This window comes from Branchiostoma floridae, chromosome 11 (assembly GCF_000003815.2).
Source record: "Branchiostoma floridae strain S238N-H82 chromosome 11, Bfl_VNyyK, whole genome shotgun sequence".
Lineage (NCBI taxonomy): Eukaryota > Metazoa > Chordata > Leptocardii > Amphioxiformes > Branchiostomatidae > Branchiostoma > Branchiostoma floridae.
This window is the reverse complement of record NC_049989.1, coordinates 14,664,348-14,689,212: the sequence shown is the minus strand read 5'-3', so window position 1 is coordinate 14,689,212 and position 24,865 is coordinate 14,664,348. Positions and strand designations below refer to the sequence as shown.

General features: G+C 42.2%; 3 protein-coding genes across 7 annotated transcripts in view; 2 read left to right on the top strand and 1 right to left on the bottom strand.

Annotated features, from left to right (window-relative positions):
• The first annotated feature begins 204 nt into the window (after positions 1-204).
• LOC118425515 (protein ARV1-like) lies at positions 205-4,349 on the top strand. 2 transcript variants are annotated; one of them, XM_035834396.1, is made up of 6 exons: positions 205-481; positions 708-908; positions 1,479-1,635; positions 2,364-2,436; positions 2,849-2,997; positions 3,900-4,349. In XM_035834396.1, the coding sequence occupies exons 1-6, from the start codon at positions 392-394 to the stop codon at positions 4,007-4,009; spliced, it is 780 nt and encodes a 259-aa protein (XP_035690289.1). In that variant the 5' UTR covers positions 205-391; the 3' UTR covers positions 4,010-4,349. The 2 variants fall into 2 exon arrangements, with proteins under 2 accessions (XP_035690289.1, XP_035690290.1); XM_035834397.1 differs by having other exon boundaries at positions 209-481; positions 789-908.
• On the bottom strand, positions 3,961-8,502 carry LOC118425511 (velvet complex subunit B-like). 2 transcript variants are annotated; one of them, XM_035834386.1, is made up of 5 exons: positions 8,261-8,502; positions 7,410-7,518; positions 6,837-6,952; positions 5,993-6,095; positions 3,961-5,683 (listed from the first exon to the last, which is right to left on the bottom strand). In XM_035834386.1, exons 2-5 carry the CDS (start codon positions 7,494-7,496, stop codon positions 4,370-4,372), a joined length of 1,620 nt encoding a protein of 539 aa, XP_035690279.1. In that variant the 5' UTR covers positions 7,497-7,518; positions 8,261-8,502; the 3' UTR covers positions 3,961-4,369. The 2 variants fall into 2 exon arrangements, with proteins under 2 accessions (XP_035690279.1, XP_035690280.1); XM_035834387.1 differs by having other exon boundaries at positions 8,257-8,343.
• A 2,645-nt stretch (positions 8,503-11,147) lies between these two features.
• Positions 11,148-24,865, top strand: part of LOC118426351 (cholesterol 24-hydroxylase-like) — a 16,949-nt gene continuing 3,231 nt past the window's right edge. Inside the window, exons 1-15 of one of the 3 annotated variants that reach the window (XM_035835680.1) lie at positions 11,148-11,323; positions 12,223-12,262; positions 12,797-13,013; positions 13,710-13,787; positions 14,297-14,378; positions 14,789-14,862; positions 15,768-15,993; positions 16,402-16,515; positions 16,998-17,154; positions 17,694-17,756; positions 17,918-17,990; positions 18,143-18,227; positions 18,890-19,000; positions 19,607-19,695; positions 20,003-20,069. In XM_035835680.1, coding sequence (XP_035691573.1) covers positions 12,877-13,013; positions 13,710-13,787; positions 14,297-14,378; positions 14,789-14,862; positions 15,768-15,993; positions 16,402-16,515; positions 16,998-17,154; positions 17,694-17,756; positions 17,918-17,990; positions 18,143-18,227; positions 18,890-19,000; positions 19,607-19,695; positions 20,003-20,069 — 1,356 coding nt within the window. In that variant the 5' untranslated portion in view covers positions 11,148-11,323; positions 12,223-12,262; positions 12,797-12,876. Of the gene's footprint in view, positions 11,517-12,222; positions 12,263-12,796; positions 13,014-13,709; positions 13,788-14,296; positions 14,379-14,788; positions 14,863-15,767; positions 15,994-16,401; positions 16,516-16,997; positions 17,155-17,693; positions 17,757-17,917; positions 17,991-18,142; positions 18,228-18,889; positions 19,001-19,606; positions 19,696-20,002; positions 20,070-24,865 lie in introns of all 3 variants that reach the window. The other 2 variants (XM_035835678.1, XM_035835679.1) reach the window with 2 other exon arrangements.

Below are 24,865 nucleotides of genomic sequence, written 5' to 3'. Positions count from 1 at the left end.
GACTCAATCGGTACTGCAAGAATGTTGTCTGCGCTCTCCAAGCAGATGTTGGTCGACATAACGGCAACGACATTCTTTTAAGACCTCATAACACCGTTTTATTACGCGACAACATACCTGCAGTGCTATTAGGATCTGTTAGGGGTCGCTTCTACACTAGCAACAAAGACCTCTGTATTTATTACACACTTCGACAGGAGGCGCTTTTACACCGCTAACCCAGCAGACGGATTTTCCAATCCCCACAAGATCAAGACGAACTGACAACACTTCAATTTGTCTGATGCTGTTGTATTTACTGAATGAAAGTCGTTCAATTTCACTGTCTATTATCCTTTGCCTATAAAGCAACATTCAAAACTGTCGTGCTTGTTTTGAAAGATCCAGAAGAATGAAGAAATACACATGTATCGAATGTGGGAGGGGGGCAGAGGAGCTGTACAGAGACTTCGGAGGCGGCAATTTGAAAATCTCTCACTGCGTAAGTAGAGTTAGCTAGTTCAACGAAGTTGCTGCTTTTTCATATCCTTTATTATGAATTGTTGAATTGCCTACAGTGTCTGCAGTTTTAAGGGGTAATGTTACTTCTTCGCTCACCTTGAACTCAGTGCTGTTCTCCAACCCGGAAGTGCACTAGTAGTGTACATACTATCATAGATAGATCACACTGTCCTACAGTCTATCATATAACTACCATGTCTCTCCAGGACCATTGTGAACAGGTAGTGGATAAGTATGTAGAGTTCGACCCTGTCCCTATGTCTAACTATCTTGTTTCCCTTCCCCAGGACCAGTGTGAACAGGTTGTGGATAAGTATGTAGAGTTCGACCCTGTGCTGGTGCTACTGGATGCACTTCTACACAAACCACAGGCCTACAGACACATCCTGCTCAACAGTGATATACAGGTAACGTTACACAAATTACATCTTTATGATTATGATTACCTTAACGTGAGTGGTCCTAATCCCGACCTATGTTCTACATGAGCATACAGTTGTTAAGGTTATAAAGGTACACTGAGCACTAGTGTTGATACTCCCGATCCCCTTGATCTCGGTCAGTACTTGGATGGGAGACCACCTAAGGATGACCGGAGGCTGAAGCCAGACAAAGAATTCACGAATTCATCTTTCGGAATTGACATAAAATGGGGGTCTTGTGTTCGATCGCGTAAATCAGCCTCATTACTCCAAAAAATTACGTACCTACTGGCTGCAAATACACCCGATATTTAAACCCTTCTGTGCTGACCTTCAATCATGTACTAGTACAGTATATACATTATAGCTGAGACTGAGAGTAAAGCTTCTCAGACATGTCTTGTCCACTTGGATGCCAGTTCATTCTAGTAACGCTAAAGAAGAGCAATAGATATTGCTCAAAAAGCCTGGGAATTTAAGTCTCCGATTTTTTACCCAGATGTAGAGATTGAATTGTGTTGAGATATTCCTAACAGTACAACCCCCCTCCCCCAGTTCCACTGGAGACTGTCTGTGATCTGTCTGCTGTGTGATGCCTACATCAAGTGGGCCCAGCTGAAGTCAGCTGACACCACAGACTCACAACAACACCAGTTGGGCTTCTACGCTCTGGAGTGGGACTTCTACCTCATGTTCCTCCTGGCAACAGTCGGTCAGTTCCTGGGTTTTCTCCTAGCATAGATGTCAGTGTTGTTACCACACGTAGTAGGTTCTAGCCACTTCTAACAGTCACATGCTACCTTGCCATACGAGCGATCGCGATGATGTCACGGTGACGCAGTGGTAGGCAAAAAGCAGGTGTTTTCCAAATGATTGATTTAAACATTAACCAGTAATTTGAATCGCTAATTTGAATATCAATTTTTTATCCAATCTACTGACGTCCTGGTAGGCAACAACCGTCCAATACCCCGGATATAAACAACAACAGCGATCGCTCGTATTGGAAGTGGACTTAAGCTTAAACAATACTGGATTGCAGGCTTGAGTTTTCTAGCCTGGATACCAGTGTTGTGAGGTTTTGGTCATGATGTGTTTGTAAAAGTCTCAAATTTTTTTCTTTTTTAGTACAATGTATAATGAATGGCATCCGGGCTAAAGGTTTTCCCCAGAGTCTGTCATTCTATGTAGGGACAATTTCATAATTCAAAAATTGAAAATTTTAAGATAAAATGAGGCCTGGGGGAATAGTATGGGTTTAGATTGTTCACCACCTTGATTTTCATTCAAGTGTCTTTTTGCTGATTAAAGACGTCTGTACAACTAATTGGTCTCAAACTACCATGTGTGAGAAAGTGTATCATGCTAAAGCTATCACTGAGCGACTGCGGAAAGGTGGTCCGCTATAGATACATCTGCTTTTCTTTCCTTCTCTCTCAGAGTTGGCCGTGTTCCTTGGATGCTGTATGCTGCTGTTGTGGGTTAGCAGAGAGGTGCTGTTTCCTGATGTAAGGTAGGGGAATCTATTCCACACTTTTAGTCAATGAAGTTGAATGATTTTATTTACCTAGTTTAGAAAGCATAATATTCAAATAAAAATATGAACTTCATGACATGGAACTTTGGAAAATCTTTTTTTTTCATAAGCTTGAAATGACATGTTTAGAATGGAAAAAGGAAAATCAACAACATGCATGGGCTCCCAAACAATGAGTGGCATGGAAAAAAATCCAAAGCTGGAAACAACCCTGCTTGTTGCCCTGATTTTTACCTAATGCAGCAAAGGCTAGAAGTCCCGGTAGGAATCGGATGGTACCCAGACCATTTTAGAACTGCCGAATGCTGAAAACCCAGTGATCTGAATAAATCACCACTTTGTTCTTTTAGGTAAGACTCACACAGACAAACGTTGTTTTTTTCCCCAGCTTTTCTTCAGTGGTTCGTGCTCTGTTGCTGTCCAGTTTTGGGAAGTTACTGGTCATCCCAGCGGTCATCTGGGGTGAGACCAACAGCACGGTGTACCTGGGTCTCACCAGGATGTTTGTCTTCACATGTAACTCACTGGCGATGAGAGGTGAGCTCCCAGTAAACTCCCATCTCTTTCAACTTGTCCGTTATTGTGGGGTCATGTGGTGTAGCTGTGGGGTGTTTAGCCAAGAACCTAGAGGTCCTTTTAAAACTGTCAAGCTACCAATCTAGTGCCCTTGGGAAAGGCACTTTACACGACTTTGCTCACTCCACCCAGGTGTTAAAATGGGTACCTGACTTTGCTTGGGGAGGTACATGTAAAAGGTGGTGGGAGTTGAGGGTTGGGCTATGCCTTCCAATAAGGTGCCCTAGACACAGTGGCTCTGTGGCCTAGGGGACTAAGGCACGATCTAGACACAGTTTTTCCCGATATCTGCGAGCCGACAACCTCTCGCCGACAGCTTTTTTTTCAGTGTCTACAGGGAGCTGCAATATCGCTGTCAAGATATCGGCAGAATTTCTCCCGACAGTTCCGGAGCATTCGCCCAATAGCTTAGCAGGGGTCCCTGATAGCTTGGCAGGGGTCCCCGACAGCTTCTGTGGGCGTGTAGATGTGTCCTGACTTTGGGAGGGCTCATTAGCATATCACGTGGGCTCATCAGGCTATATAGCTGTTTATGACTGCAAGTGCCACTGGTGTCCCGCAGCCAACGTTCCAGATCCCTCCCGACATCTCCACAGATATCGGTAAAAACTGTGTCTAGATTGGGCCTTACTAAGACTATGGCAGTCTTCCTTTACCTTTACCCTCCTCTACAGATATTTTCATGGCATGATCCTATGAACTTACATTACCTGATCCACCTATCAATCAATCATCAAACAGTAACTTAAGACATCTGGAGCCGCATAATTTCAATTTAGAATTTTTATTCCGCCTTGAACGTGGCTGGAATTCATAATGTTATCAACGTTAACGTTACATCTTCCATTTATATTTCCCTCCAGTTACCCTGGGTACCAGACAAGACGTGTCCTGTGGCCTGGTTGCTGTGTGCCTGCTTGTACAGTACCTCACATCCCTGTCTCTGCATAACTTATTGTACAGTCCAACATGACATCATGATGCTGTTTTCTAGTTTGTTGTTTGTGTTGCATGACTCCTAAACAACATCAAGGCACAACACGCCATGTACCACTTCTGTACATTTAGTCAACATACATGAAACAGAGTCTGCCACTGATTATGGTATTGTCAGAAAGTAATGTTGCAACAACATATGGTTTGCATTAACAGTATGGCATCTTAACAACTACAAAACAATATGATATCCACATACTGCAGTTGTAACTGCCTCTTTTTGCCCCAGTTATCATATCCAGAGACATTAATTTAAGCAATGGCATCCTAAAGCCAACAAGATACTAGAATAGTAAAATACAGTCTATCAAAACTCATTGAATGCCCCCATTGTGTCTCAGCTGACTGACGATGCCTTTTGGGACTTCTTCTTCCGGCTAAACAGAGCCTTCCAAAGGCCTCTGAAGCAGCCGCAGCGAGTGCTCTTATCTTTCGCAGAGTTGTCATTGTTTGAAGTGGGAACAATGGTCGTCTTATCCTCGGCTTTCAGAATCTTCTGATCCATTGCAGAGGGAACCCCGTCCTTGACGGCAGAGGGAACCCCGTCCTTGGTGGCAGAGGGAACCCCGTCCTTGGCAGCAGAGGGAACCCCGTCCTTGGTGGCAGAGGGAACCCCGTCCTTGGCGGAAGAGGGAACCCCATCCTTGGCAGCAGAGGGAACCCCGTCCTGTGCAGCAGAGGGAACCCCGTCCTTGGCGGCAGAGGGAACCCCATCCTTGGCGGCAGAGGGAACCCCGTCCTTGGCGGAAGAGGGAACCCCATCCTTGGCAGCAGAGGGAACCCCGTCCTGTGCAGCAGAGGGAACCCCGTCCTTGGCGGCAGAGGGAACCCCATCCTTGACGGCAGAGGGAACCCCGTCCTTGGTGGCAGAGGGAACCCCGTCCTTGGTGGCAGAGGGAACCCCGTCCTTGGTGGCAGAGGGAACCCCGTCCTTGGTGGCAGAGGGAACCCCGTCCTGTGCAGCAGAGGGAACCCCATCCTTGGTGGCAGAGGGAACCCCGTCCTTGGTGGCAGAGGGAACCCCGTCCTTGGCGGCAGAGGGAACCCCGTCCTTGGTGGCAGAGGGAACCCCGTCCTTGGTGGCAGAGGGAACCCCGTCCTTGGTGGCAGAGGGAACCCCGCCCTTGGTGGCAGAGGGAACCCCGTCCTTGGTGGCAGAGGGAACCCCGTCCTTGACGGCAGAGGGAACCCCGCCCTTGGTGGCAGAGGGAACCCCGTCCTTGGTGGCAGAGGGAACCCCGTCCTTGGTGGCAGAGGGAACCCCGTCCTTGGCGGCAGAGGGAACCCCGTCCTTGACGGCAGAGGGAACCTCGACCCTGGTGGCAGAGGGAACCCCGTCCTTGGCGGCAGAGGGAACCCCGTCCTGTGCGGCAGAGGGAACCCCGTCCTTGGTGGCAGAGGGAACCCCGTCCTTGGTGGCAGAGGGAACTCCGTCCTTGGCGGCAGAGGGAACCCCGTCATTGGCAGCAGAGGGAACCCCGTCCTTGGCGGCAGAGGGAACCCCGTCCTTGACGGCAGAGGCTACCTCGTCCTTGGCCGCAGAGGCTACCTCGTCCTTGGCCGCAGAGGCTACCTCGTCCTTGGCCGCAGAGGGAACAGCCGGTACATCCAAGATGTTGTTCAGGGTTCCGAAGACGTTCATAGTTGTGGGCTGAAGTAAGAGAAAATAGGTTATTTAATTGATATATAGCAAGGCATTCTTGCAAGTTGCACTGCATGTATAGGATGTATGTGTGTGCATGTGTGTGTGTGCACGTTTGCGTGTGTGTAAGAAATGTTTGGAACCATTTTTACACCTACATTCAACCTACCAAAAAGTTGGTTTGGGCCAGTAAAAATGACCATGTACTTGCCCAACAGTAGAGCAAGTGACGTTTTGACAACTTGTCCAACTCTGGCAATGGCTGCTGCCTTTTTGAATAAACTACAGTGTAGAACCAATGACCGCATGTGTATTTACCATGTCCTCGTTGTGGAACCAGTGTCCAGTGGCGGTCTTATATTTGAACTCGTATCGCCCAGCTCCAAGTTTCAGGTCAATCTGATATTCGTCATCCCTGTCACTAAAAAAAAAGAAATACATAACGTTATGCAAACAAACATCTGTTAGAGTATACCTATTGTAAACGACACAGTGAGTGAGTCAACAATTAGGGTAAATGGAGGCTTCTTACTCTCCAAGCAGAGGTATGTGGGGAAAATCGTGACCTTTACCTTATAATAATATGCCGTATGTTTTTACCAGCCTCCCCAAATGGCATATAAGAAAAAGGTCACGATTTTCCCCAACAACGTCTGCTTGGAGAGTCTATTAAAACTAGGCTACTACTGTTCAATTCTGTTGAACCTTGCTGGATTTCGTTAACATCATAAATATCTTTTTTCAACTTTTCTCAAATGGACTGCATAACTGCAACACAGAAAACATTTCAAACCAAAACACGACACTTGGAGAACAATTAAGACAAAAATAAACGAGGGGATCACTATGTTCTGTAAGTCTAGAGGTGGTTTCTCACCGTACTTGTGGCACCGATGCGGCACTGCAGGGTTTGTGCACTGCGGCACTGTTGTGTTATTTTCGCTGAATTTTTTAAAAATAATTTAAACATTACGTAGTACGTAAAAGTATGACCCAGAAGACAACAAAATACACAAAACGTTCGAGAAAATTCATTCTTTACCTTTGAAATCCGGATCCGTTCAATAATCTTTTAAACCCCGCAGTGCCGCACCAGTGCCCCAAGTGCAGTGAGATGCCACCTTTAATCTATAGATGATGATGACTGTTACACAAATCTCACCTTTTGGTGACCTTACTGCCGTTCTGCCATGAATCCCAACTCCCGAAGATGAAAATCTCCTCACTGAACACACCCTTCAGGACTAGTGTGACAGGCTTTGTTTGAGCCAGCATCGTCTGAGGAGAAATAAAGGCTTGGTCAACATTATCACATTTTTCTGAGTATTGTCTTGCAAAAAATTGGACAGTTGACAATTTGGGAAGTCCAATTTTTGTGTCAGAAGTTACAGTTCAACTTTGATCTGAAGGACTTCTACCAATACGGATGAACTTCAATGAACTTAAAAGTTTGTAAAAGTCTGAAACTGAAGGCCCACTTGTCTTCACAGTTCAGTAACAAAAGACAGCAAATGTACTTAGAAACATCTTACTCTGTCAGAGACTTTTACTTATTTTTAAACCTTCACAGAATATAAGGAAAACAGATGGATATCTTTAGACAAACTTCACAAAGGTAATAATTAAAAAAAAAATGCATGCAAAGTTTCCTGTCGAGGGGGGAGGGGGGCACGAAGTGCAATCATTGACAATGGTATTCAATAAATATCATAAAGCATTATATTACAAAGTTTACCCTGGATGCGGCATCGCCATGGTCGAGGTGGTCTGCACTGCCTGACTTTCCCGTCAGGGGGCCTTCCTTCATTGCTTCGCTTGACATCTCGATCTCAGGCAGATAAAAACTATATCAGAGAATAGATACGTCAGTGTGTCACCCTGAAAACTCAGGTAATTTGTACCCTAGACAATAGCTAGTCGTCGCGATAAGTATCAGGACTAAACTTCTGTTTGTATGTGAACAATTCTGTTCTAGAATTCAATCATAGTCAGACGCGGTGCTGACACCGTTCCAGTTCTAGAACAAGGAGCTTTTATCATTATGAAAGCTACTTGTTCTGGTCTAGTGTGATAATTTCGAAACAGCGCGATCATTGCGTGTGATAATATAGCGACAGTACATATATTATGTTACAAGCACAGTGACAATCGTTGTTTTGCATTGAGAGCCAGTCTTCTCAGTTGCTCCGACCCGTAGTAAAAACTTCGTGACATAATTTTGAAGACAAAGAAGTTTCGTCATAAAAACGTCAACGATTTACCATACTTCAGTCACACGTTTGTTTCTTGAACTTAACAAACATTCAGTTTTCTTCTCTTGTAGACGGCTCACTCCAAATATTAAATCAAACTTGCAACGAGGATACAACAACGAAACTTCGGTACATGTGTGTGTGCTCTTACAAAACATGCTCAAAATTTCAGTTGGTTAGATAACGTTACACATTGGATTTTCATCCAGCTATTTACTTTTGTAACACTTTTACTTCAAGTAAAGTGCTTTGTCGCATTTGGCGATAGATAAATATATAAGTCTTAACGCATTTGTACTGGTAACGGTTCGCAAGGAAACAAAAACTTACCTACCTTCAAGAGAAATTTAAAGCACGTCCGCTTCGCATAAAATCACGAGCGAAATGCACTAGCTAATGACGTCACTAGCGTCTTTCATTTTATGACGTCAGTTTTGGATAATGACGTCATAAATGACAACAGTCGCTATTGAAGTTCACAATTTTACAACAAAGGACGATTCAAGTTAGAAATTATAACCAGCAATGTTGAAATTTCGCAAGAGCTTATTAAAGCAACACAAAATAGCTCAGATATACAAAATGTATTGTTCGTAGCTATTGTCAATCTGGACGCCAACGTGCGAGTAGTCGAGCAGTTGTTGTTTTCAATTAACACTTTTCCGGTTAAAAGCCATTAAAAACAAAAGGGATGGTTTACATATGCAAATCAGTACGTTTTATCCCGCGACATTGTTGCCTATGTGGATAGTCTTAGGTGTCAAGAGAGTCAACCGACAACAATCTTGATGTCAGAGTGTTAGCGAATGGGAATTTAGCCCGCACCGTCAATCAGCGCTCACCCAAAAGTGCCATAATAAGGCCATGTTCATTTGATTATATGATGACATCCTCCGGGAACTCCAAAACTGATGCGAGCGAGCGAATAAAAAAAAGATTGGCAAAAAAAAAAAGTTGCCTTCAGTAAGAAATCAAAGTGGCCAGGAAGGTTGAACATAGGACTAAACACACATAGTATGGTTTACCAACAGTTAGGTGTATGGACCAGTACATCATACGGGTGCAAAACATTTTTTTTTCTTCTTGGACCAATCCCCCCAAAAAACAGACCTGAAAAAAAATAGAGGAACAGGTTTCGCCAATTACAAAATGGACACACTATGTCGGCAGCCATTTGGGGTCTAACCGGGGGGCCCAGAAGACAACAAGAGCGAAGTCAAGTAGAGTACTTTATAGTCAATTGCACCAAGTTTCTACAGTCAAAGGTACAGAGACAGTTAGCCTTTATTACATGGAGATGGGATTTTAAAATGCAGTGGGAGTCCAATAATCCACCAAACGGATTCCTTTGTAGCAAAATTGACCAATTACCATTGTTTTGAGTATTGCCAGTTCTCAAGTTTCCACAGACAATCAGGTCCAGGTTCATGTCCGGACCTGGAAATGATCCTCTGGACCTGAATTTTCTGTACTGGTATCTCCCCCAACTAACAATAGATTTTTTTTCTTTCTATCCTTTCACATCTTATTCTTTGACTTTAGATTCATTTTGGCATTCTATGGCATTACTTATCTGTTTTCTGATACTTTTTTTTCAATCTACGGAATATTTGTGCTCATTTTACAGCTGCTTTGCACAATTTATTGTGTGGTCGAAAACTTTTTTTTTTGGAAATGGCCGAAAATTGGTGCGAGCGCGGATGTCATCCATATAATCAAATCAACGTGGCCTAATCTACATTAAAGATTGAGGGCACTCAACAAGAAGAAGAAGAAGAAGAGATGTCAGCAACTTGATGTCAGAAAGATAGCGAACGGAAATTTCAAGATGTCAGAGAGTTAGCGAACGGCAATTTAGATGACAGAGAGTTAGCGAACAGCAATTTAGATGTCAGAGAGTTAGCGAACGGCAATTTAGATGTCAGAGAGTTAGCGAACGAGCAAGGAGGATATATGAGATCATATAAGGAGGATATAAGAGCAAGGAGGATATATGAGATCATATAAGGAGGGTATAAGAGCAAGCGGATGATATATGAGATCAGATAATCCCCTTCCGAAGAATCGAGTTACAAAACGACATTCTATATGTCATAGAATCATCAGAACAGCAATTTAGCAAGTTTGCCGACACGTTTGCCTACAACAATCGTTATCTGTCAGTGGGTATTAAAGCGGACAGCCATCCAGCCGTTGGAAACCGGCCAAATTAGAATCATATATACAGCCGCATATATAACTTATTACTTCAGTAACTCAAAAAGCTAAGCCAGGATATATGTGACGCTCAGGGTACGTGTGATGTTGTGATTTATCCACAAAAACATGTAAGTATATTTGCGAATAGTTTCAGACCACTTTCCAAGACCTTTATTTGATACCGACAGATATCAAAAGATTAGTGTGTTGACGCGAACCACTGAACTAAATCTATATAGTAGTAACTCAACTTACTTACGTATACTGAACCAAGTAGCGATGTTAAATGGATAACATGGAGCCTATTAAAGTTGAAAGGTTGCATAGGTCATTTTGTCAAGGACGCGCCCTTGACCGTTAAAAGTATTTTTGCGTGACTGTAACATCATGCGCCGGGCCAGAAGACTGAGTGAATGTGAGATTGTGAGTGGGTAAGTACACGGAATGAATGAATCTATACCCAACACTATCGCCTAATAATTTCCCACTTTTAACGACAATTGCAAGAAACGCTAATGACAACAGAATGGAGTGGAATGAGTGAGTGCGTGCGTGAGCGAATTAGGGAGAAACTGAGTGAGTGAATGACAATGAGTGAGAATGTTTTTTTATTGTCATAATTTGTTTATCGTTACATTTATTTGGGACACATGTATAACGATTTAAGACATGTCTCCTAGCATATGTAGCATATGTTCCGGCTCATTCTCGGTGTACACACCTGTTTTTCCATGTTGTATCATCTTATTTCACTGTGCATGTAACGTTACTAGAAGGTTCCATCTATTATATTATTAATTTATAACGTTAACGTTAAATGTGTTTCATTATAGCGGGTCTGTTCTCGGAACTGTTGGGAAAAAATGCAATATCTTTACACACTGTAACTACTACACAATGTACACAGACGAAAACAGACGAAAAACGCCGCATCCTTACATCTGCTTGGTGATTTAATAGGTCGCTGAACCATGGGGTCATCGTTCTTACGGGCGCGCGGGTGAATCGTTTTGCTGGTGATCGTTCAACCGGGTGCATGTATTAAAGGCTACCTTCTTGGTGGGTATCGTCTTACATTTACGTAAAGCCGTCCGCCATACTGGTAGAGGCAACCAAAATAGCCGTAGTACGTAGTGATCGACATTCCAGGCACTCCTAAAGAAACAGGAGGAATACACCGCGCCCGGGCCCCTTAGAGGTAACCCCGAAATATCAGCAACTCTATCAGTATCGTTTGCAGTGCATGTGTTTATATAGTAGTGTCTATATCACCATATGTTAAAGGTCATGGCCGTTACATTTATATAGTCGGTCGCAACGCTGCTTTCATCTGAAAGGCGCCCCACCCACCCCCCTCCACGGTTCACACTGTGCCGTGCAGACAGGTGCAGGTGAGATTTATTCGTAACAAATTGCGTCACCACAGATGTTATCATGGTACTGGCTATACTGACTGTAACCTCTTTTAAACCCAGCCCAACACTCGACGTTTCCATCGCTTATAATAGACTATCATGTAATAGTAACTGATGTAATAGTAACGTTAACGTTAACAGTGTATTCTCAATCATCATATGTGGGAAGGGTACCTGGCCATCTTTGTGGTATTTCAATACGTTCACCGAATTACTAGTACGCACTACGCACCATTCATGTCAATTTAATTAGATTTTTTGGCGTTGCTGCAATCACTGAAAATAGATTTAGTATCCCCACAGTATACGAGAAATGTTTGTAGCATTTTTTGCAGACAAATATCATTTTATTTTTTTTAAACCATATCCTCACACCTGGTGATATATTTATCATATACCAGTGTATGATTATTATGACGAAATTTGATATCTGGTGTACCACAAAGAACTTAGCTAATATTCAATGCCTTTATTCTGTTCCCACAACATATTGTGCAAGGCCACATTAAAGAAATAAATTGAATGTAAATTGGGTTAGCATGTGTAGTGATTTCCCCTCGCCACCGCCAACATTGTAAATCTAAGCATGTACTAACATGAATGTTGCATGACCCTCCTACTGAATTACCACCCTTACAATATTGATTTTTCTCTCCTCTGTTTCCAAATCTCATCACCAAAGGTCTGGTGTATCGATCTGTGCTAGCTGCACGATTGTGATTGTAAGTATCTAACGTCTACTTGCATAATAACGTGCCAATTGTTTATGGCAATTTTTCTAGTGATACCAGTTTATATCTATGGAAGGAGCAACTCATAATTTTGCCAGTTATTGTTATGTTTACCTTTGCCAATTATCCTGTGTATTTTGATTGACTATCTACTGGTATCTAGTCATTCTAATAACAAAATATAATTTTAAGACATAACGTTGGTAGGAAATTTTCCATAGGCATGCACAAAATATAAAATGATCATGTAAAAAAAGATTTAATATATTCTGTGATGTGATAGAGATAGAATATTCTAGAGAATAGAATACATGTACGTACAAGTATTATCTTATTATGTTATCGTTTTATCATGTATGTATGAATATTTTTTTTACATATTTCATCAGTGGAGTGCACCAAAGCCTATCCCACCTAATTATATCCTAGTGACAAACAAGAAAACAACAATAATAACATAGAATACATGTGCACTGTAATAACATCTCATTGTTATATCATGTATGTATGAATATTATTTTTCAGAGGCGTCACCAGTGGAGTACACCAAAGCATAACACTAATTACACCCTGACAACAAACTAGACAACAACAATAACAACAAAATGGCGGTAGTTGCTGTGTTGATGGTTCTGGGTGTGTTGGCGGTTGTTGGGTTGGCTATAGCTGGTGTAGCGTACCTGGCGTATATCTACTACATGCACCGCAAGTACGACCACCTACCAGGGCCACCCAGGAAAAGGTTGGAAACATTTAATTCTTTCTAAATCATTTCCAGTTGACTATTCAATAGAATTTTTCATCAAGCAATATGCGCGGTTACCTTTAAAAAGTAGTCACTGCTTGAGGAAAAATTCTATTAATAGTCAACTGGAAAGATTCATCAGTCACATATGTATACATTTAAAATAATTTTTCATTTAACAGTGACTTAAAATTTTAAAGGTAAATTTGGAGGTACATTGTGTTTACCTTTAAAAAGTAGTCACTGCTTGATGAAAGATTCTATCAACTGTGTACATACGTGACTAATGAATCTCTTCAATGACAGTTGACCATTGTTTTACAATGGGCTAATATTAGGTTTCTTGCATGCAGTATATTATGTAGTATGTACTACATATATTGCCACCTAGATTATAATCATCTGCACTCTCACTCATAATGGCAAAGAGACTTGAATGGGCTTGGAAAAAAACTTTTAATCTAATAATGCTTAGAAACATGAGCAACCACGAGGATCGGTAGGCGGGTAATAAAAATGGAACTACGCCTAGAATGTACGCCTTTCGGCCGTGTCAGACTAAAGATAGACTGAGTCACGTGAGGGTGTAGGTCACGGCTCATGCGCAGCTAATTACTAGATTTACGCAAGCCCAAATCAACAATATTGTGAATGTAGATGGATAATTTTCTGGTTTTTTTTCTCTTATTCCAGCTTCATCAGTGGCCATATAGATGACATGACCAAGTGTCTACAGGATGGGAAATTCACACAAGACATGATCTTAGAATGGTGAGTCATATGATAATTAGGTAACTTGAGTCTTGCAGTTCAACGGTTGGGAGGAAAATTAAATAGGCATACATGTAGTGGCATCAGCGTGGCGTAAGGCCCAGACCCTTAAGGTCCTTGGTTTGAATCACCTGACATGTCCCCTTCATGTTGTACCAATGGGAAAGGTACTTTGCACATCTTTCCCCACTTCACTCAGGTGAAAATGAGTGCCATGGCTCCAGAAAATAGCCCATCACACAAAAGAGTAGGGGTCCTTCCTAGCATGAGTGGATCTGTATTTGTTTCCACATCATGATTCACTAATCTGACGGCAACACTAGTTTCAGCACAAAGGACAGCAATGTCTCCATTTTTGGTTTGCTCAAAAGATTCAAGAATTGCCGTTGCTTGTAACATGTGACTTGTCCAACTAAGCACCAGTATTAGTAATGAATAAATTTCGTACATTTGAAAGTTTCCTTCAAAACTACATTTTCAAATGCAGTCATCACTCTTTATTTTTGCAGGTGTGAAAGATATGGCCCCATAGTGAGGTTGAACTTCCTACATAGAGTCATCATCTTTGTATCATCTCCAGAAGCTATCAGGGTATGGACTCTTCTTCACTAGTGAATATACATGTATTTTTACCTTCGCCAAGAAGTTTATGGTTTTAGTAGCATTTGTGTGTGTGTGTCGATGAGCACGAGAACTCAAGAATGCCTTGATGGTTTGTCTTGTTACTAGTATTTGGCATGTTGGTATAGATCTTGATAAGACCTCAAATTGGTTAGATTTTGGGCCCCCTAACAACCTACTTTGGAAAGGCAGCGGAGCTTCCAGTTTTGATATCTAGCATTTTGGATCTGCAGTTATGATTTTGGAAATAGCTTTTGTTTGCAATTTTGTTATGATTATGATCCTTTATAATTTTGTAATGAATAGATTGTGCAGTGCAAAATTTCTTGAGTTTGCTTTTGCAACTTTTAAAAGATATTCTTCTGTTCAAATACATATAGGAGCTGCTTGTGACAGGAAAGTACATCAAACCTCCAGACCAGTACGAGCGGATAGGGTCCATCTTTGGAGAAAGGTAAGTTGACCGGGTTTTTCCTTACCTTTGTCTTATAACAGAATGAGGACTGCTTTACTTCTGGTGTCCCTACTTCAAGGTTCCTGTCTTTATCTTTAGATTCTGTATATTATTTATGATAAGGCCTGAGTGTCAATATGGTTAAACTGTATGTATCCTTATATTCTGACACACCTATTTTCTGACACCCCCTGATCCTAACCCTTAAGGCTTATCCCAATCTAACCCTAATGAGTTGGGATGTACACTGTAGGGGTGTCAGAACAAAGAAGTGTTGGAACACAGGGAACATACTAGGGTTGTCCCTGTTGACATACATATATAAAGATGTGTAACCCTGTCCACTAACAGATTGAAGGCTGAGGTTTGATTTAAAGGTTTGACATGTCTGAGAGTTCTTGCCTAAATTTGTTAGGTTGTTTAATGATAAGGCCTGAGTGTCAATATGATTAAACTGCACGTATTCTTATGTTCTGACACACCTATGTTCTGACGTCCCAGCAAAATCATGCTTAAGGCTTTAAAATGTGTACAATTACAATGTATGGCAAAAGAGTATGGAAGTTGAGCACACAGTCACCACTGTAACCGGTGGATTAGCCCTCTACTGTAGTGATTGTACAAAGTTGTGTGGCCCAAGGGCTATTGAAGTGGAGATGGGCTCTGCCCTCTGTGTGAAGAACTGTAACGTCTGCAGGATATAGGGGAATTCTTTGTACACAACCAGTAGGTTGTAAGTATGTAAGTCCTGGTTGTGTACAAAGATATATGAGAATTCTTTGTATACAACCAGTAAGTTGTAAGTATGTAAGTACCTATATTGGTTGTGTATAAAGAATTCTCCTATATCCTATATTCCTCCAACCTGATGAAACTATTCTCGGATGTAACGTCTGTGTTGATAGGTTCCTAGGAGAGGGCCTGGTGACGGAGACCAATCAGGAGCGGTGGCACAAACGGAGGCGGATCATGGACCCAGCCTTCAGCAGGAAGTACCTCCAGACTCTCATGGACAAGTTCAACACCAGCGGAGATCTGTTCGTGGAGAAACTCCAGACGCTGGCCGACGGCGTAACTCCAGTCTCCATGGTGGACATGTTTGGCCGTGTCACACTGGACGTCATCGCTAAGGTTTGTCGGACTTTTTTAATGTTTCTTGACCGTAGTTCAGTCAAGATATAGGGGTTCCTTCTTTGGAGCAAAACTCACTGGCATGTCAGAATCAGAGTGAGAATGTTATTCTTAATAATATATGATCATGGTGATGATGACATCTGTATTGTATAAGATTCGTATATTGTATAGTTAGTATAGTATACATACTTTATGTTTCAAAGAAATATGTAAACTTTGCACTTAAACATGGTGTCTTGGAGCATGCAGCTCAGATTTTCAAACAATCTTTCTTCCTAGTAAAACAAAACTCATCTGTGTTGGTAGACTCCTTTATTATAAAATTTGAGCTTTTTTCCAAAAGAAACCATGACTATTTGTTCGATCTCAAATTTTACAATAATTTTTGTTCATGTTTTGTCGTAGGTTGCCTTCAGTATGGACTTGAACACCATCCTGGATGACCACACCCCGTTTCCCATGGCAACCTACATCACCCTGTCAGCACTCATCCAGCAGTTCAGGCATCCTTTCATGGAGGTAGGGGGCCTTGTCTCACTGAGGACAAAAACTGAATCTTGGAATTATGTTTAATTCTTCAAAGCACTTGAATTTCGTATCCAGTAATATACTACACACATAACCTATTTGAACAACTTCAGATTTATACAAGAATAATTTGTTGCTGATGTTAATTAATAATACTGTATGGGCTGAATCATATTGTTAGCATCAAAAGCACAAAATCAACATAATTCATGCACGAATTGCACACGAACAAAAAATATAAAACAAGACCATGGTATGTCTAGGACAAAAAAACAAACATTCTGATGCAGTACCAAGGTTGGCCACCAGGAGGTCCAAAATTGATCTTGACCTTGAATTGGTTCTGAAAATATTTTGATTGACACTCATGCACAAATCAAAAGGAACTTTTTTTCATGCAGGAAATAAAAGCAACACTACACAATTACACAATGTCACAATGAGTGCTAAATCACTGTTTATCCTGTCTTCAGTATAACCCATTCCAGCGGGACTACATCCGGAAGGTACGAGAGGCGTGCCGGCTGCTGCGGAAGACTGGTCACAGCGTGCTGCAGGAACGTCAGGACCAGATCAGGCGCGGAGAACAGCTCCCCAACGACATCATGACCCTCATTCTCAAAGCCAATGGTTAGGTCACACCCATTTTATTTGTTGTTTCTTGGATTCCCTGACCCTATTGGGATTCCCTGAGCCTACTGGAAAAAAAATCGATGGCCACACCTCGTGTTGACAAAATTTCACTGCCTCTTCTTTCTCGGATTAACTATGGGCCTTCAAATTCCAGTAGCTGTACATGCCTATTTTGGATGGTACATTTATCATTTTTCTTCAAACTTTGAACTTTGCTACCAGGGACCCCCAAACTGTTGAAATGTTGTTATTTCTGTTGTGTAACTTGAATAAGCCCCTCGATCTCTCCTACCCCAACTTTTTGCAAAAGTTTTTTTGTTTTGTTTTTGACTGACCCAATTTTTTTTCTGAAAAAATCCAAGAAACAACAGATAAAATTGGTGTGGCCTTGGGAATTAACAAGCTTATCTTCATGTTGAATAGTTAGCCTTTTTATCCTGAGTTTTCAGTGCTTTCATCTTACTCAGATATTGTTTTTATCTTCAATTTGAATATGAATTTTGGAAATATTAAAGATATATTTTATTGTATTTCAGATGAAGATTCAGGTCTGACTGTGGAGAAACTTGTAGATGACTTTGTCACATTTTTTATAGCAGGTAGGCAAAACCTTGCCAAAATCATCTCATCTAGATGAAATATGGTAAATGTTTGTCTTCTTTTCCTTGAGCTTTAAATTTTAAATGTGTTAATCTCTGCCCCAGGGTGGTGGATTATTAGCCAATCATGTCAGTTTGATTACTATCGATCTCTGTCCCAGGCTCTGAGACAACAGCCAATCAGCTGTCCTTTACCCTGATGGAACTTGGGAGGTATCCAGATGTCTTAGAAAAGTAAGTAGACATCCTTTTATGGAAGTCATATAAAAATAATAACTCAGGTGGAAATTCTGCTGTATGCTATGATTATCTGTCAGGATTTTGATTCAAACAGTTTACTCACAAGAGTTGAAAACCACAAAATTGTAACTTTTCTCTGTTTCCAGACTTCGAGCTGAGATGAGGGAAGTGTGCGGCAACAAGGAGTACATCACTTATGAGGACATTGGGAAGCTGCAGTACATGGGGCAGGTGAGAGGGGGCTCTTCATCTGTGATGAGTGTCATATTCTCCAAGCCTATAATCTGTGCAAGTGTAACAGTGGTGTTCAAGGACTGCTAAACCGAAGACGCCTAACGGCTTAAGCCTTTATGGCCGAACGGTTTGCACGTTCGATTTGTGATCCGGCTGCCCGGGTTCGGCGCGGGTTCGAATCCCGGGAGTCGGGGTGTTGTTTCTTTCTGTTCTTACTCGCCCCTCTGGTTGTTTCACTGGTTCCCACGCCGACCCTGTGATTAACAGGCTAGTATGTGCCACACAGGGATGTCGATCTCGGAGATTCGAGGACGAATCTTGAAAAGAAAAGGGGGAGTAGTGTAACAGTGGTGTTCAAGGACTGCTAAACCGAAGACGCCTAACGGCTTAAGCCTTTTGGCCGAACTGTTTGCACGTTCGATTTGTGATCCGGCTGCCCGGGTTCGGCGCGGGTTTGAATCCCGGGAGTCGGGGTGTTGTTTCTTTCTGTTCTTACTCGCCCCTCTGGTTTTTTCACAAGGTTTTACCAAACCTTTGGCATCTGATTCCTATTGCTATGTTATTTTTGTGGCACAATCTAACTAACAAAATATCTGTATTAAATGTTAAGTTTGATGGAACCTTCTGTAAACTGTTTTGTTGTTGTTTGTTGTTGACAGGTGCTAAAGGAGTCCCTGCGGATGTACCCGCCCGCGACCGGCACCTCTCGGCTGGTTGAAGAGGAGATGGAACTGTGCGGACACAGGATCCCTGGAGACACTGTCCTCATTGTAAGGATACACAAACTAATGATAGTCACACATGTGTATAGCACTACCAAAGCCACTTCAAGATTTTAGTAAAGCTTTTGCTTTATACATTGTGCATTTGTTTCTTCATGTTGTGCTCACCTAGCCTGGATACCATACTGATAGTACTTCGCTCCTATGTTTGCTTCTGCTATCTGTCTGGAGATGTGCGCATTCAAACCCTTTGGTGGCAACGCCAGTAATAAGCAAAGTAAGGAATGGGTTCTAGAGCACTCGTTCAATGACAACAGGCCGGCGCCTGCATGCGCAAGGGGACGCAGGGTATTTCTGGTGTTAGAACACCGGTTCAAACGAGCGTTTGAACCCATTCCATTATTCGCTCATGTGTAGGGACCAATCAGCGCCTGCGTCCAAAATTTGGACGATTCCAGACATTAAGATGGTCCGCGTTCCCAGACGGAAACACAGAGAAGCGACTGTATATAGTGTATAATGAATGTCAGAGCTAGAAGCGACTGTATATAGTATAGAATGAACGCAGGAGCAAACTACTTTCCAGATGGTACCCAGGCTAGTGCTCACCTGAGCGAGTAAAACATATAAAATATTACTGTGTTCCTTTTACAGACGAGTACCTACATCATGAGCCACATGGAGAAACACTACCCTGAGCCATACACCTTTAACCCAGACCGCTTCACCCCAGATGCTGATAGGTAAGAGTTTGAATATCAAGAGGCTTCCCTCATTGCAGCTAGCAAATATCTTGTATCTTTTTAGTTGTTTGCAAGTTTGAAATAATGCATTTAGTGGTAAGAGTTCAGCTGTATGGGCTTGGATAATTCTACCACATCATTTACGGAATATTGCCAGGACAGTGGGACAAACTTTCAGCCAGCAATGACAAAAACTATACATTCAAGAAATGATTGACGTTTGTCTATTGTATTCTAATTAGACGTTAGCCCTTGTGAGTCTGGGAATGGCAAAATAAGGAATACTAATATTCATCTCATGTTACAGGCCCCTGTATACATACTTCCCATTCTCACTGGGCTCCAGAAGTTGTATTGGACAGCATTTCTCTCAGGTAAGGACTGATGAAGGAGGTATGGTAAAGGTTTGCCATGCATGTCCAAACTATTCATACTATCTATGCTCCGTCACAGGAATCCCCGTTCGATACCTTGCAGGCTTTCTCGTTTTGCGTTTCACTGTGCCGGATGCCATGATGGTGTGGATTCTAGGTCAAATTTGAGTGGATTGTCTCGATATAATTTGCTGTGATTTTTGTCAGCGAAAGTTTTTCTCCACCACCCAGAGCCGCAGTGCAGTCTGGGAAGGGTGGTGAAATTCTCCACAATTTTGCCAGCAGGCGCAATTCTACCACCATTATTCATACTTTATTTCCACACACAAAGCATTAGCGTTCATAGTCCAGTACATGTAGTAATAGTGGCCCTGCCTCTGGACCAAGAAGCCGTGAGTTTGTATCCCGTTGGAGTCACTCGCCCAACATGCACACTACCCAAAATGGTTGCAGCCCTTAGGATGAGGTGTAAAGCTATGGTCCACTGTTCATTGTGCTTGTCGAAAAAAGCAAGATTTTCCCTGGTACAATGAACCTGTAAAAACTGTACATAGCGTCTGTCCTCTGTCACGACCGGACTTTGTCAGTGTATATACATGGCATCCTCCTACGCAGGGACATCCAACAGCCAAACCGACTGTCTGGATGTGCCCTGCTCTTTCAACCGTCACCCTTAGTTCCCTACCACCCTGATTATAAATATCAATGAGCTTACCCTTATACATGCGAGACAGCTTTTGAAAACGGAAAGCCTGTTCTCTGATTGGCTGACAGCTGGTTTGGGGGGAACATCCACAGGAACTAAGGGTGACGGTTGAAAGAGCAGGGCACATCCAGACAGGCGGTTTGGCTGTTGGATGTCCCTGGGTAGGAGGATGATACATGAAAGACTAGAAAGGCCGGTATTTGCATAGGAGCAAATTCAGCTATTTTCACTCCACTCTCCCCCTTTATGCAAACATGGACTGTTCCAAAATTGAATTTGAAAAAAATAAATCCCATGTGAGAATGACCTGGAACTACGTTGCTACTATAGTATTTTTATTATGTATACGGTAATCAAACTTTTATTTCTTGATAACAACACGCACACAACATGCTAGTGTTTCACACATTAACAAAGAAGGCACCGTCTTACTTCAAGAAAAAAAGGTTTTATTTCACAAACGGAAATTGTGTTGTATTTTTTCTACAGATGCGTTAACACGTTATGCGACCCTAAACGTTAGTATTACGTACCCACAGCAGACAAAAGCGTGGTTAATGGTTATGATTAAAGTTTTCCTGCTTATTTACACAAGGCAAGGGCAATTACTGCACTTATTCAAGGTTGTCACAAGCATTACTAATCTTCATACAAGCAGACCTCTCCAAACAAACTTCACTACACTTTTAACTCTTTACCAAGATATGCTTATTAGCCGTTTTTAGCAAGGTGCATTTTTTAAAAATCCAATTGGATATCATGGCTGCACTGCAATGACATTATCAGTACAAATACATATAAAGTTATGCACATTGTATTCAGACAAAAAGGATCAAATTCCGTTTTTATACCTAGAGTTAATCAGGTAATACATTATATTGATGAACAAAGATTATTAGCCACTGTATGTTTGCACGAAGTCTGTTTCATATATCTAAATGTTTTGTATGGTTTTTGTCTAAAAAGGACTCAGCAATTGCAGTAATTATACGTCTGTTATAACCTTAAAGTATTTTTCACATAAACTAACAGATCTCGAGAGCCTTATTATGCGCGGCAATGCGCACGTGATCCACTAAGTAGTACGAAGTCTTTGCCGATTGGCTACCGAGACAATTCAATTAGCAGACCGCAAGCCCGCCGCACCTGCCAGCTGCGTGTTCAAGGACCCTTTTGTCGGCTTTGTTTACCACAAATGGTGAAACGTAGGAACGCGTTGAGCGCCGCTGAGAATACTGTAGTTGCAAGTTAGGAATTTACGTGTTTGCAAGCAAAAGTCAGTGAGATTTCTGAAACGACATGCAGTTCCGTGATAAACGGAACCTTCTCAAAAATAATAATTCAACGCTAATACATATGTCATTATTTTTTTTATGTGATCATGTGTACATGTGGCAGCAAGGCGATCCGCTGGTTGGAAGCGATCCTTTGAGCCTTATCAGTGTCGNAATTAAATGACGTTTTCCTCCTGGTGCAAACTGTAAACAGACGCCAGTTTCCCGGGTTATTCGCAAAGTTTTCCGCTTCTAAGTGAGTGACAAAGCTCCTTGGATTGACGTAACGTAACCGCGTTTTTTGGCGCCGATGCTGGCTGTGATTGGTTGCAAGTTAATTCGATTTTTCGCATAACGTGGTAAGCCCTGTCAAATCGGTAGATCTAAAGACTGGCGCCAAAGCTGTTGCCATGGTAATGACACGTGTAGCAACATTTCCCATGCAAATCGAGTTACTCATCTCTTGTACTGCGTTTGATGATTATGATAGGTCTCAAGTCGAGACTGTGTACAGGTTATAACACTGGGAAGCGAACATGAAACAAGGAAAGCTGAATTCACAAGTCTCACCGGCCGTTTTACAGACGGCACTCACCATTCATCTTCCAGAGCGTTCCAAATTATGAAGGAAAACATGAGTGACTGTCTCCCTTATGCTGCTTGCGACGGGGTTAACTTGGTGTAACCACCTCCCCCACATGTGTGGTTCTTTCCCTTATGCTTCAGTCAGGGTTAATTTGGTGTAACCAGGTCACCATGCTGCTTGAGTCAGGGTTAATTTGGTGTAACCAGGTCACCACCTCCTCACACTGGTGAACAGTACACACAAGTCCAGAGATATACAGTATCATGTAACTAAGTAATCATATTAAATACATAGTGATTTATATAATTTGCATCTCATTATGTTGATAATCACCCAAAGTACTTCCCTACCAAAACTAAGAATATCCAACAATCCCCTCTGGAGATATCCATCTACAAAATAACGAACTAAAAGACCCACTGTGTAGTATCAAGGACCCGCGGGAAAATTTGTGGGAAAAGTCATCTTTGAAGCATGCTAATTGACTTGTTCCTGGGGAACAGCAAGTAGATACATGTACTGTTTCTTGGCGATACTGTAGCACACTTTGTCTATACGCTTCACAGTCATTTTTGATCAAAGGCATAATAGAGAGGGGCATTTCTCATCTTTGCAGACAGATATGTTAGTCCTGGCGCATCCCCGTCTTGTAATTTGCCAGCGAAAGGGTATGTTACCCCGTAAGTGGCGGTATCACCACGTTGTTTGTGAACATGTGCGAACATGTGTGATCACGTCGACCGATGATGATGATGATGATGTTAGTCCGTAATATTTCTCTTACTTGGGCGTACCTATATCCCTGAAGGTGACATCTGTTTGTTAATGTAAAACTGTTCAATACAATACACCCTTGAAGGCGACCTATTGACCTACATCTTAAGACACCAGCTGTAACACACATGTATGTACCAGCCCTATAGGATTCTGCAGTATATCGCAATTCATTTAGTTTCCCTAAGTAATTATTTTCACTCCGCGTACCGAAGGTACGCTTCGAGTGAAAATATTGTTTTCGTACCGTTTCTTCTTTCTTTCTTTCTTTCTTTCTCCTGTCACGACCTTTAAAGTGTTTCCTCTCCGTCGTTCTTAGCCCGAATGACCTGAAATTTGGTACAAGTGTACCTTGGGTCAATACCCTCAGACGTTTTTTTCGGTTTTTTGATAGATACTTTTAAAATGATTTTATGGATGTTTTTAGGTGGTGTTTTGACCGAACTGTATAATTGTGCCTCCCGTGCCCAGGTATTAAACCCAAGGGACCCGAAATTTGGTATGATAGTGCATGAGATATTTACTAAAAGAACCCTGTTATCATTTTTGGCACAAAATCACTTAAAAATGATTTATAAGCCAATTTGGCGGGGTTTTTCGTCTGCGTTTTCGTCTTCACCGCCTCTGAGCGTCTCACCATATATGGTAAATGACGTAATCACCTTCCCTGTGGTAGGACCAGGTGGCGGCCGTGCAGGTGGTCACCCCTGCTTGCTCTAATTAATATTCATGAACACGCGTCGCAAACGTCATCCGGCGAATGCGGGTGTTGTTGGAATATCTGCTGTTATCAAATTCATGAACGACGAATAATGACACGGTGTGAGGGCATTGTTCTCAGTGCTATTGTCACCAATTCAAATCAAATTTATTGTCACAAACCTCGACGCAAGCACAAGATACGTTGGCACATTTTAGACAGGATGCCACCCTCAGTCAAGTGTAGCCTCTACCAGGCTCCACGGATCGGTGGTCTAATTGTAGAAAGTGGACAAATAGAGTCAATAGTATGCTAGGAGAGTCGGCCGGCCAGAGGATTCATTTCAAGTGCAGGATTCACCACAGAACAAGTCATCAACAACAGAGAGAAAAAATATCGCAATCCCAGTGCAAAAACCACAACGCCTAAAGCTCAGAGCTGTTCGATGGCATGGTCGATTTGGCGGTGCTTGAGCCCCGCTGTTACACTGTCCACAATTAAAAGCCGCTCCGCGTCAAAAAAAATAGAAGAAATTGGTCAGGAAAAGACAGAAAACACGCCAGATAAGTTAACGTCACATGGCCGAGGACTATAGTTTGCGACTTGCAATTTGCCAGGCCGGCCAACACTTATAGGCCAATTAACTCCAACCAAGAAGGTTATATACTAGGCTTTTATTCCTTGAACTTGACAAAAGTCCTCTATTCAACCAGGCGGAAGTCTGGTAGTGGCTAATCAACCGCCGCGCGGGTCGCC